At 36.7% G+C, this 13,676-nt stretch overlaps 1 protein-coding gene across 1 annotated transcript in view; it reads left to right on the top strand.

Moving 5' to 3' along the window:
- The window catches only part of RYR2 (ryanodine receptor 2), a 434,064-nt gene that overhangs the window by 298,647 nt on the left and 121,741 nt on the right, over window positions 1–13,676 (top strand). The window contains exons 49-56 of the mRNA XM_075089806.1: window positions 1,242–1,411; window positions 2,420–2,640; window positions 4,171–4,261; window positions 7,150–7,290; window positions 8,119–8,282; window positions 10,526–10,604; window positions 11,255–11,344; window positions 12,483–12,620. Coding sequence (XP_074945907.1) covers window positions 1,242–1,411; window positions 2,420–2,640; window positions 4,171–4,261; window positions 7,150–7,290; window positions 8,119–8,282; window positions 10,526–10,604; window positions 11,255–11,344; window positions 12,483–12,620 — 1,094 coding nt within the window. The remainder of the gene's footprint in view (window positions 1–1,241; window positions 1,412–2,419; window positions 2,641–4,170; window positions 4,262–7,149; window positions 7,291–8,118; window positions 8,283–10,525; window positions 10,605–11,254; window positions 11,345–12,482; window positions 12,621–13,676) is intronic.

The raw sequence follows: 13,676 nt of genomic DNA, 5'->3' as shown, positions 1-13,676 counted from the left end.
CCATCCCATTCTTATGTTTTGTAATTTGATGACATATTGATACTCATACTTCTCTTAGTATTTAAAAATGTTATAGAAATTAAACTATTTATTATGTGAATTAGAAAAGAAATGATGTGCTTCAAACATGTTTCAAAAATTTTTCTGCATGCTATAGGCAATAATTCTGTGTACAGTTAAATCCCATTCATTTAAGTTGAATCAGGAAAATCTATTACAACTTGAAAAAGAAATTTTAGAATGCATACTTTCTATTTTTCTAAAATATTTTTGAAAAATTACAGACTCTTTTCTTGATAGCATAACCCTTAGCTTTTGCTGTTCTAACCCTATCAATTGTTTCTAGCAGATCTTACTAAGACACCAGAGTTGTTCTTCAGCAACTGTGGTGAAGTTATAGGTGTGACATACATATGCAAATGCATTTCTTTGTGTTTTCTGCCTATATAGAATTGATAGCGATAGTGGGAGCTATGTGACCATCAGTAGAAAAGGGAAAAAAATTATATCTTCTCTTTTGGGTGTCTGGAGACAGAACATTATAATTGCAACACGGATTGTCTAGGGACTTACAGCACAAGAATGCCCAAAAGCTTACAGTAGGAGAGATAAAAATATCAGTCATACTATTGCACCATTATTTCTTTGGATTTTAAATAGTGATAGATCTATAGGTGATATCTCAGTAGCTTAGAGTACAGCTCATAGATACAGGATTTTTAAATTTGGTTTTAAAATGAAAGTATCAAAATTTAAAACTATTTCAGTGAATTCCTTTCAGATATTTCAGAAGTTTTCAGATACAGAGGACTTTCTGGCACAATCTTAATTCATTGTCATAAATTGCAGATATACTCACCAGTGCTCTGAACTCCCTGGGAGTTTGATGTAGAATTTTTGTATTTTTTTACTTTCTGCCTGCTTCTTCTAAGAACTAGGTAGTTCTGTAGATGAATTATTATGTTTTGGGTACTTATTGTATTAGAATATCAACTGATAAGAATGCCTTAATACACAAAGCATGAACAGCAAAGCACGTAGAACTTTGAGGGCTATCTGGGTAGAAATTGCCTTACTCTTTTTCAGTTAACTACAAATATGTTGCCTTTGTGTAACAAAACCATGGGAAAGATGCTTAGGTCTTAACAGAGACTCAAAACCTCTGACAAGTAACAGCATGACTTCCTCGGCTGCTGGTGAAGGATGATCCTTGTCATTGAAGTCTTATTTCTTCCTTTTAGATGGTACTGTGGTGGAACCTGACATGTCTGCGGGGTTTTGCCCAGATCACAAGGCAGCCATGGTTTTGTTCCTTGACAGGGTCTATGGAATTGAGGACCAGGATTTTCTTCTACACCTTCTGGAAGTTGGCTTTCTGCCAGATCTTCGTGCTGCTGCTTCTTTAGATACGGTAAAGGTTTAAGTTCGTTGATATTTTAGTTCTGCCATCTAACTGAACACTGCAGCATTTTTCATCCCTTAAAAAACCATGTATTATTTCCTCATGTTGTCTTCTGCTTTTCTCAAATGCTGGATGAGCTCCTTGTTGCCACTGAGCTTTGAGAATACTTGAAGAACAGTGAAGAAGCATTCTCCAAATGATGCTCACTTTATAAGAGCCCCCATTGATACCCATATCCATAACAGCTGCAACGCCTTTCCCCAGGAGACTTCCTGAGCTTGTGCTATGGAATCAAAATCAGATAAGCTGCTAATGAAGCATGTGACTGAGAGCCTCTTTCCAGAGACACACAGAAAATGTCCATCTCCATGCACTTGTTAGGGACACCTATGTTGTTATTTTGGAAATCACAAAATTTTTCTTTTAGTTCCTCCTTAAAATTGCTGCCTTTTGTCCTTAGCTGGCTTGGTCCAGAAAGATCAGATTTAGAGTGCTTATATGAAGGCTAAGGTGTTGGCTTTGATTTCCCTGTTTTGGACCTTTTGTTGACCTTTTATGTCAACATTTTTCTGAAAATAATTATGTTGTTATTTAAGAAAAAACAGGTTTCTCTTTTTTAAGAAAGAGAAGACTTTTTTCCTCCCTTGGAACTTGGGCTTGACCATAACACAGAAACATACTGAGTTTTGTACATGCAGACTTGACTGGTATTACCTGATTTTGGTGATTTCTGTTAAGCAACTATGACATTCTTTAATATAGTCTTGAAAATAGTTTTGGTTTTGAATGGCTACCTTTAGCATTTATGTTTCTGTTCACTAAAAACAAAACAAAACAAAAGCCGTCTTTGAGACTTTAGGAGCAGGCATCCAGCTTGCAGTAGCTATCAAATCCTCATTTATGTGCTTTGGAAATTTCCCTCTTTGTAACTACTACAAAAGAAACGAAAAACAAGTTCTTTTGATTTGTAACGACATTGTTGAGACAAATCTAATTTCTGTCCCATTTAATTCACAGGCTGCTTTAAGTGCTACGGATATGGCTTTGGCTCTGAATCGATACCTTTGCACAGCAGTGTTGCCTCTGTTGACCAGATGTGCTCCTCTTTTTGCTGGCACAGAGCACCATGCTTCCCTCATCGACTCCTTATTGCATACTGTGTACAGACTCTCAAAGGGATGCTCTCTTACCAAAGCTCAGCGAGATTCTATTGAAGAGTGTTTGCTGTCTATCTGTGGGTAAGAAAATATGCCTGGCTGGACAGGAATGCTAACTATGACATTTATAATACAGGAAAGCAGACCTATGCCACCAGCAGCACAATTAAGATTTTTGTTTTCTGGTAGATGTTTGTGATATTTTAAATACGCTGTATTAAATTTGCAACTTTATTAATCACTTACATGCAGTCCTCAATTATTTTGCTATTAGCAAGTTTTTAAAATTAAAACCTTGGTGATTAGCTAAGAGGTCATACTGCAAGAAGACAAAGCTCCGGAAATGTGGAATTGTGCATACGCTGAAGTGCCATTTAAATACTTTTAGCTGTACAGATTGGTAGTATGGTTGATGATCAGTAGGTTATACAGTTCTATAGACATATTTATTTATGTTGTGTTACATTTGAAATCCTAATCAATGACTAGTATTGTTCTGCCTCAGTATTGACACCTAGGGGAAAAATTTTGTCTGGGTATCTGCAGTCTCAAAAGTAGTTGATTACTACCCAACTTTTTATAAGCCTACAGGCTGTTATCAGAAGTTGACTAGGCACTGATGAATTCAATTTCTAATTAAAATTAGCAACATTTAGGCTTTCAAATCACCAGTTTTTTTTAATAATCACCATGATTTTTTTCACATAATTATGCAAATGACAGACAGTTATATTATAATACTGTAAAAAAGTATCGTATAGCATTTCTTTGTAAAATACATCATGTTGACCATTTCACAGAATCACAGAATGGCAGGGGTTGGAAGGGACCTCTGGAGATCATCTTGTCCAACCGCCTGCTTGAGCAGGCACACCCAGAGCAGGGGGCACAGGAACGCGTCCAGGCGGGGTGTGAATGTCTCCAGGGAAGGGACTCCACAGCCTCCCTGGGCAGCCTGTGCCCCTGCTCTGGCACCCGCACAGGGAAGAAGTTTTTCCTCATGTTCAGGTGGAACTTCCTGTGTTCTAACTTGTGCCCATCGCCCTTGTCCTGTCATTGGGCACCACTGAAAAGTCTGGCCCCATCCTCTTGACACCCACCTTTCAGATTGATAAGAACTAATAAAATCGACCAGTGTTTGCTATTTATCTGGAAAGGTTTAACGTCCATGCCATACGTATTTCTTCTGTCTATCCAGCTGGTGCCCACTGCTGCGTGTCTTGTTAGTGCATCTAAAGAGTTACTAAAGAGCCATTGAGATATATTACAAGACAGTGATGTTATAGCCTTTTCTCATGGCCATGGTGATCATGATACACAATGTCAAAATTCAGTAATTATTCTTCCTGATTTTCTCTGTCTATAGGTGGGATATTTTCTCTGCTTCTTTGAAGCATTTGATTTGCAGCTTGTTTAGAAGGTTTTATTTGGTATGCACTTGTTTGCTTTCTTTTGGACGCATTGTTTTAGTGACACAAGCAAAATCTGATTACTTTATGAATTTGAAGAATTTTAATGGCATAGAACTAATGGATTGCTTTAACGTGGTTATTAATAATTTACATGAAACTATGCTGGTACAGCCTTTTGAAATGGTTTGTCTGCTTTTAGGCAGTTGCGGCCTTCCATGATGCAGCATTTGCTGAGACGATTAGTATTTGATGTTCCTCTATTAAATGAACATGCAAAGATGCCTCTCAAGGTAAAAGTATATTTGAATATTCAGCAGCATTCCTTGTAACAAAATGTAACAGAGAAGACTTGCACGGAGAATATTCTCTATCTTCTTTGTTACCTTATCTCCGCTCTGCAATAATCTAAGGCCATAGTTCTTAAAGAGAAATTGCTGCTTTAGCGGGAATTCAGTCTAATTTACATCCATACATATGGAATTATGAAGTTTGTGTCTAATGTTTGCTTCTCCTTTAATTACCTCCTTTTTTTATTTTTTTAAGCCCATGTGGAAACAAAATAGAAAAACCCTTGGGGGCAGGGGGCAGAATCCAGTGCACAAAGGAAGATAGCAATTGATCCAGGGGCTGGAGCACCTCTCCAATGAGGACAGGCTGAGAGAGTTGGGGTGGTTCAGCCTGGAGAAGAGAAGGCTGTGGGGAGACCTTATTGCAGCCTTTCAGTACTTAAAGGGGGACTGTATGAAGGAGGGGGGCAGCCTCTTTAGCAAGGCCTGCTGTGACAGGACAATGGGTGATGGTTTTAATCTAAAGAAAAGTAGATCTAGACTGGATATAAGGAAGAAATTTTTTACAATGAGGGTGGCAAAACACTGCCCCAGGTTGCCCAGAGAGGTGGTAGATGACCCATCCCTAGAGACATTCAAGGTCAGGCTGGATGGGGCCCTGATCTAGCAATCTGATCTAGTCGAGCAACCTGATCTAGTTGAAGATGTCCCTCCCCATGGCAGGGGGGGTTGGACTAGATGGCCTCTAAAGGTCCCTTCCAACCCAAACCTTTCTATGATTCTATGATAGTCTGTATGTACCCTTGCTTCTGCCCTCTGTGTTTTCCCATGGTCTTGGAAAATTGACTCTTTTTCTGTGGTTTGTGCTTGGAAGTCTAAGCAATACATGTTCTTTTTAATAAATCTTTCATTTTGTGGTCAGCCCCCAAAGGTTTCTCCGTATCTTTTGATTCTGATTCCTAAGGCACAAGAAAAATGTGTTTTTTCCTTTTGAGGTGACACATTCCTTACAGATTCCTCAGATGTCATCAGCAGTTTTAAGAAACATACCATTTCCCACCTTACCTACTGCTGTTTCTCAGCAGTCTTTTTTAATGCTTTCCCACCACAACTTTGAATGAGATATTAAACTTTTCTTATTTAATATTTATTTATGCTTTAAAAGCCACATATCAGGATTAATTGCATTTTGCATCTTATTTCTTTGCCAAAACACTCCTTGGAATTATGCAGGCTTCTACTACCCAGATTATGGTCTCTGACTTCAGATGAGGAATTTAAATCATTTGTCTCAAAGCCAGCACCTGCTGCATCATCTTTCCCCTGCCAAGGACTTCAGAATTTGGTTGTCACCCCCAAGAAGTGCTCAATCAAACTGAAGATGCTGGAGCAGCATTCTTTAGTGCCTATGTGTGAGAAAAGCAGTTGATAATTTAGTATACTGCCCTGAAGGGGCACATTTTATATGCTGCAAAAACCCCATAGTAACTTGGTGCTCTCTATGTAGCTATGGTTTTTTAGGGGTAAGGAACGACCCCAGCGCTGTGAGATCAGTTCATCTAGGATAGAAGGTTTTTTGATACTGAGAGTCATGACTGCAGGCACTTTTCCATATTGCTGAACTGAACAGGGAGATAATAATTGTATCCTTTTGGCAAGTCGGGCTCTGGGAGAATATAGATATGAAGAGAACCATGGTGTTAGCATGGGCAAATGATAGTCCATTGGCACCTAAGCAAGTAATAGGTATTTCTGAGGAAAGTGAACTCGTTATCTGAAGATAGAACTAGAACTTTTCAAAGGTTTCACTGACAATAAACTTGACTCTCAGTGAGTTAACAAGGGGTTCTTATTTATATCTGCTAACGTGTTTCTGATTTGAAAGTACCGTACATATTCCTTATGGGCTTGTGCTAGCAAACAGGTTATAGTAGTGTAAAGAGACAGATACAGGTTAATTATGCATCTGAAAATGTAATTTTGAATGGGAAGAGAGGATGAAATCATGAAGGCTAAAACAGAATAGAGTACTACCTACTGTGAATACCTTTGCTGGTTTCTGCAATTTAAAATTGCCTGGTTTTTCTTTTTTTTTTTTCTCTGGGGAACTCTGAAAGGAACTCCGAATTAAAATTTCAGTTAAGTTTTTTAGAAAGATTATTCTGTGCCTTAGGGAAATCTGCCTCTAAGAAGGACTAGGTTTCCATGCTTTGCTATTACCAGAAAATTTTTTGGGGACTTGCTTGTACTGACAGATGTACAACTAATCTTTCCTCTTCTTGTCTAGTGACTCAGTGACATAGTGGACACATTAAGTGCAAAATGTGTGATGTTTTAGTTTGGCAAATACCCAGTAGCAGGTATTCGCACCATTTGAGTCCCTGATAATTTGGAATCCTGTAACCACTTAAGATGAAAGTATCCCTGAAATATATATTTAATGAAAGAGAGGGAGAGTGGATAAAGCTCCTCTGCCAATTGTAATAGAGGGAAGGAGGGTAGACTGATAGCAGATTTTACAGCTCACAGAAGAGAGGAGTAACACTGGGAGTTATTGTTGAGTAGCTGCCAGACATGTAAATAATAATTGGGAACTAGGTATAATCATGGTTCTACTATCTTACCCTTCAAGCAGCAGTGTCTGGAACAATGGTCCACAGAGTTCTTGTGGTTTTGGGGAAAATTATCCTCTGTCACATGCTTTTTGCATGTGCCACATACTAAAAGAAAGAACTGCTCGTTCTGTGTGTATACCCACCAGTGATTTAAAGAATAGATACACAACATGGCTTCCTGATAAAAGTTAGGTATTTTTTTGGCAGTGTCAACTACCAGAAGGAAGAACATCAACAGTTATATTTTGTTTGCTTTCAAAATATGTTCTCTTTTAGTTGCTGACAAATCATTATGAAAGATGCTGGAAGTACTATTGTTTGCCAGGTGGATGGGGTAACTTTGGCGCTGCCTCAGAAGAAGAACTTCATTTATCCAGAAAGTTGTTCTGGGGTATTTTTGATGCTTTGTCTCAAAAGGTAATTAATTTTGATATTCACTTTGATATCTACTACTGTAAAAGCCTTACTGTGTAATGCTTTTTCTTTAATCTGTCATTTTTACTCAGCTTTTATCAAGACTCTGTTATCCACTTTAAAGGGAAAAATACAGGCTTTAGTAAATTTAAATCTTCCTCTTATAGCTTCTGCTTTAACGTAGGTATAGCATTTTGTCTGCACATTAAAAAAAATTATATAGCTAATGAAGTAATCCTGAGGTGTATCTACACAGGTCAACTACACTTCCCAGCCCTAAAAGCAAATTCGAGCATCTGCAGGTGACTGAAATGCACTTTTCTGCCTCACACACTATCCTTCCTTAAACCAAGAGCATAGTCCTTTGCTTAGTAGTTGTAGTTTCATCATCCTTGAATCAATGCTATGTTGGACAAAAGTTTAATAATATACCTTGGTATGTATTTATTGTTCATTCTGTGACTATTTTTAACCAACCTGCTTAAAATGTAATGATTTTAATTTCAAATCTAGGCATTTAGAAATGCTAGGCATATTCCTGTGCTATGTGCTCTTCCCAGACATCATAAAAAAGCCTAGTGCTGCTCCCAGTGAAGTCAATACGCTTCCCGTTTACTTCAGCAAGAACAAGACTTGGTCCTAGCTTTATCTGCAGTGTATGATATGCTTTGGACAGTCAGGTTCCTTTATTTTCAGAACAAAAATTCAATTTCACACTGAGTAAGAAAGCCATTCTGTGGCTGCTTGGTTTCACACATAGCTGTATCAGTTTTAGTAGTGATGTTGATAGCTTCCGTTCACTGCTCGCTTTCCGTCCCGTGTGTTCCACAGAAGTATGAACAAGAGCTGTTCAAACTGGCTTTGCCTTGTTTGAGCGCAGTTGCAGGGGCCTTACCTCCAGATTATATGGAATCAAATTATGTCAGTATGGTGGAAAAACAGTCTTCAATGGATTCAGATGGGAACTTTAATCCTCAACCTGTTGACACAGCAAAGTAAGGAATTATTTTGTTGCAACTTTTTTTTTTTGTTATCATGAATGTTTAAAAGAGGAATGGAGTCTGTTGTTGGGTAGGATGTGAACTTACAGCTTTTATTCTCTTCTTGCTTGTCTTCTGAGAAAATGAAGACTGTAACTGTCTATTTTTATTTTTTATTTATGTATTTATTTTAAATCATATAATGCAATAAACGTCCGGTTACATACCTAGTTGCTTGGTCAGCCTAGAACACTTTTAATGCATTTTCAGCCTGAAAATAGAACTGTCCAGTTACCTTTGTATGTCTGCTGCAAACAAACCGGTATGTTTTTAGGAGCAGAAAAAGTAGACTAGTCTACATCATCCCTGTCATTATTAATATGTGCCAAGACACTAATTCCATTGTGTGTGAATGACAGTGTACCTACAGAAAATAATTATGATAATGCATTCATATAATCTCTTTTTACTATGAATAATGGGGAACTGGGCAGAAAGATTTTAATTCTCTCTAGACGGTCAGACTCTGGCCATGCTCTTTTAAGTATGTTAGCCAGACCGAACACATATCTGAATGGGAATTTTGTGCCCTGGTTTTTGACTACAGCCAGTGCCCCATTCTCCCTTGTATAGAGTAGTCTTACAGCAGTGTTTATATACTAGATCTTGAAAAATGCCACTTGTAAGACATTTGATTCTGTTGCCTTTGTGAGCTGTCTGTGTTAACATTCAGAACACAGAATGCCATCTGTAGATCAATACCTTTGTCACAGCATGCTTGTACATGTATGCACATCGAAATGTGCTAGTAAAAAACAATCTAGACTGGAATATAGGAATCACATCAGTGACCATTAAAATTCATTTGTCTAAGAAGTATTTAAGATATATGAAGATTTAACAAAATTTAGTAAGGTTATTATGCTAGCATTAAGGTAGTCAAATATGACTTTATCTGGTATCATTTCAGAGGTAAATTATAGATAGCCAGAATATATTTTAAAAACTCAGGAAATGTTACTTAACATTTTCTAAATCATTAGCCTCCTCACTGCCATAGGAATCAACAGTTCTATGATGATTCAAGACAAAGAAAGCACTACTTTTATCAGTGTCACTTCCAACTTATCCTATATTCTTTTAACATGCAAATCCTGCATCACATTGCTTACTAGTCCTAGAACTATTTATGTGACATGATAGATAATATGACCTTAATGTACTTGTCAATTTATTGCATTTCTGAAATTATTCAAACTATTATACCCTTAGTAGGCGACCATGCTAGATGAATGTTTTCTGACCTTCGTGTGTGGTTAGCCTCTTGCAAACTATTACTCTGGCATAATTTTGTTTTACATTTCTGCTTTTTGCCAGCCTATGACTGAAGATTAAAAACCAGACTCTTCTACTTTGCAGTAGATGGCACTGTAACACTTTTGCTGCCAAAATTCTTTGTCTTAGGAGGGAAGACTCTGCTATTTCATAAGTGATCAAGAAGCAATTATTCCTTTGTAGGGAATGGAGATGCAGAAAAATACTGATATTTAATAAATTATTTTTTGGAAGAGGATTCTGTCTCTAGTGCTTAAGGAGAGCAGCTTTTCCTTTGCTGCTTAAGAAACCTTAACTCCTGCACTCTTTTGTACACCTGTTGAAGGGCTAGTGTATTTATTTGTAGGGTTTTTCTATTTTTAATAGTGATTTAAATTTTTTTAATATTAACTGGGATGTTGGAAAATAAAGCCTTGAGCATATAACTTTTGAGTTGTCATAAGTTACAGTGCTTCAAGCGTATAATAAAATTTATAAGAATATATAAAATAGTTCATGAGTTTCAAAAAGGACTGTTAGCACACATTTTACAATGGAAATGTGCAATAAGTTATCACTGTATTTCTAAAACTGTCATAGTTATATCATGAATCTTAAGAAAATTAATGCTAGTAGTAGAAATATATGACAAAAAGTTTGAGTGCTTGTTATCATTATTGATTATTTTCATGCATGTGTGTGTTGAAGTAGTAAAATTCCTACAACAGCTGTGGTTCTTGTTCAGGGGCTCCTTAAACACCTCAGATTTTTTCCTTGATTTAACTGGCGCTTGGAGCAAACTGTATGTGAGGAAGCAGAGTACAGTAAGATGCTTTGAATGGATGTATGCACTACTAATTACTTACTTGAAAGTTTTCTTCAATACAAAAGCATTCACATTTTAACGTGTGTGATATAACGGCTATTTTTCTCTTCACTTTCAGCATTACAATTCCTGAAAAGCTAGAATATTTCATTAACAAATATGCAGAACACTCTCACGACAAATGGTCAATGGAAAAGGTAAAATCTATATTCCTGTTAAAGCAAAATCAGAATTTTTATTTGAATCAATTTCATCTTTAAAATATTCTACTCCATTTATTATTATTTTTCATAATGCTACAAGTTGATATGTAGTTAAGATATAAACCTATATTTTCTTGAAATGCATTTGAGGGGAAAGGTCTGTAAATTCACAAGAGTTTTTTAAAATAGTGTTTCATCATTTCATTATTTTTATTGCTGACTTTTGAGTAGATATACTTGCTAATTGTTTAAGAATTTTATTGACTTGAAATTTCAATTTTTTAACCAAAAAGCCTCCTTAGGGTTTTTATCCCTTTGTGCAGTTTGTGTATCCAGTATTAAAAATAGTTCCTCAACTGTGGCACAGTATTCTGCTCTACGTAGGCATTTTTAAAAAAATGTATTGAAACGTTAGCTTTGTGCAATCATTAATTTCCAAAGAGATGGCATGCTACATAATTAATTTCATTATGTAAGATAATACAAAAGTTGGTTGAGAAAATGTTGAGAAAATAGTAGAAAGGAAATTTTTAAGATAACGTCTCTGCAGACGCATTATTCAGGTCCTTTGTACCAATTAAAATAGCATTTTTTGTAGTTTTTTGCTCTTCCCCATTTTTTCTTCTCATTATTACTGTTTTCAGTTTGCCAATGGATGGACATATGGTGAAACGTATTCTGAATCTGCAAAAGTGCAACCATTAATGAAACAATATAAGTTACTATCTGAGAAGGTAAGGAATTTTTTCATTCTTGATCCAGGGCAATTCAAAGATTGCTTCATTTGCTGTGAAAATATCACCTTGTGTTTACATCACTTTTTAAAAATTTATTTAGAGTACGTCAGCTAATCTGTGATTGTTGCCTTCCCCAACATCTCAAAAAGATAGAAGGCTTTTATTCTACAATAAATAGGCCACTCAGCCTATGTTCTCTCATGGCTGAATTTGCATGGTATAACTTATGGTGAAACTGAAGTGTCACATTGCCAGTATATTTTCACAGTGAGGTCATGCAGGAATGCCTATTTGCTGAGTAAATACTTAGGTTTAGGATTTGTCTGGTCTCCAGCTGAGGGCCATGAAAAATGCTTAGAAGGCTGGAGAACTTGATAAATGCAGCAAGGCTGAAGGAACTGGGTTTGTTCAGCTTAAAGAAGAGAAAGCTGATGGGGATATAATCTTGGTTTCCCAGTACCTAAATACTAGTTATAGAGAAGACGGATGTATTCTCTTCACAGGGATGCACAGTGACAGGGCAAGAGGCAATGGGCATGAGCTGCTTTGGCAGAAATGCTTTCTGAAAATCCATCTTATCTTGACGATTTAAAAATTGGAATAGGTTGTCCAGAGAAGTGGTGGTATCACCTGCGCTGCAAATGCTCAAGGCGCGACATGGCAAGCCCTAGATAACCTAATCTTCGTAACCATTGATAGCCCAATTAGGTTAGTTTATCTGAACTCAACAGAAGGTTGAGCCAGATGATGTCCAGAGGTCGATTCCAACATAGACTTTTTTATGATTCTATGATTATGTCTTTTTGTTTTATGTAGCAGGCAAAAACTGCATTACTCCTGATAATTACTGCTCCACTTTTGAGTTCATATCTGAGCATGCCATTAACGCGGCTATCCCTGTGGTCACCAGCTTCCTGCAGGACCAGAATTCTTCTGCCCACCTGTGAAATGATAAATAAACTTTTAAATATTTTATGTGATTTATTTGCTGCTTTGCAGTATCTCTGGACCATAGGGGATGATTTCAGTACATTTCTTTGCATCTTAATATAACCAGGCAAAAGGCCAATAATTATTTTTTGCTCTGTACAGCTGTATAATAGACAAGTCAACTATTGCATGTGCATTCTTCTAGGAGAAAGAAATTTATCGATGGCCAATCAAAGAATCACTAAAAACTATGCTGGCATGGGGATGGCGAATTGAAAGAACACGAGAGGGAGATTCCATGGCACTGTATAATCGGACGCGTCGCATATCTCAAACGAGTCAAGTGAGCCATTTTATTAAAAATCTTATTTAAAAAAAAAAAGCGTGCAAAATCTGATCTCCAATCTTTGATTTTACAAGTGATGAAATAAACCCAGAGCATAGAAATATGTGAAAGCATTTTTCACAAGCAATTGTCCAACTCTGAAGATTGGTTTGCATTTCTATTCAATGAAGCTGGAAGTTTTTGTCCCTGTTCCAAAATAATATGTTAATAAACATTTTCAAAAAAGTGAATAAAACCGAAATAGGAGTGTATTTCTTCACTTGATTTAAAGTTAACTACATTATTTAGGGGAATTATTTACATTAGTAGGTGATTATGCATTAATAGAGGGTATTAATATTATTTTAGTCTGCTGTTGTTTGGAATTTGGTGGCTATGGATGCCTTTAAGCATGCAAATAAATAAATAAAGGTGCATATATAATTTATTTTTTTTTTTAAGGAAAGTTAATACAAACATCTAAGTTAATGCATCGTAAAGTTTACATCCATAGACAGGCAAAAATTCTGAAAAATGTTAAAGATAGGGTTTTTTTCCTTTAGAATAGCCTTCTTAAATCAAAATGCTGTAAGGATAAAATGGAGAAATACTGGCACTATATTCTCTTAGAGCTCCATATACTTTGCATTTAAACCGGGGCGGAGAGAAAATCTGTTTCTCTCTCATTCACACAGACACATGTCAAGTCAAACCAATGTGGGGAATAAAATGTAGGGGAAAAATCTTTCCCTCTTCTCTCCACTCAGCTCTGCAGTGATTACATCTGTGAGTGGTGATATGCCTGTGAAAAATGAGCACCTGAGCCTGCCTCTCCACTCTCTATAGTCACTGGGAAGCGTGTATCAACTGATTTAGCACTTGGGCTGAACTACACATTATAGTTTGCACACTACAATTGCCTTCCTAAATTCTTGACTTCCAAATTTCCTGAGTTTTGGGTGTTTGTGACACCAGCCCCAAAGACTCTACTGACAGAGATATTTTTATATACTGTAAGCCTAAGGAGCTCATTAGAATGAATAGCTTTACAGTTGAGATTCAAATTATATCAAC

This window comes from Phalacrocorax aristotelis, chromosome 3 (genome assembly GCF_949628215.1).
Source record: "Phalacrocorax aristotelis chromosome 3, bGulAri2.1, whole genome shotgun sequence".
Taxonomy (NCBI): domain Eukaryota; kingdom Metazoa; phylum Chordata; class Aves; order Suliformes; family Phalacrocoracidae; genus Phalacrocorax; species Phalacrocorax aristotelis.
The sequence above is the reverse complement of the archived record's forward strand: the minus strand, read 5'-3'. Positions and strand labels throughout refer to the sequence as shown.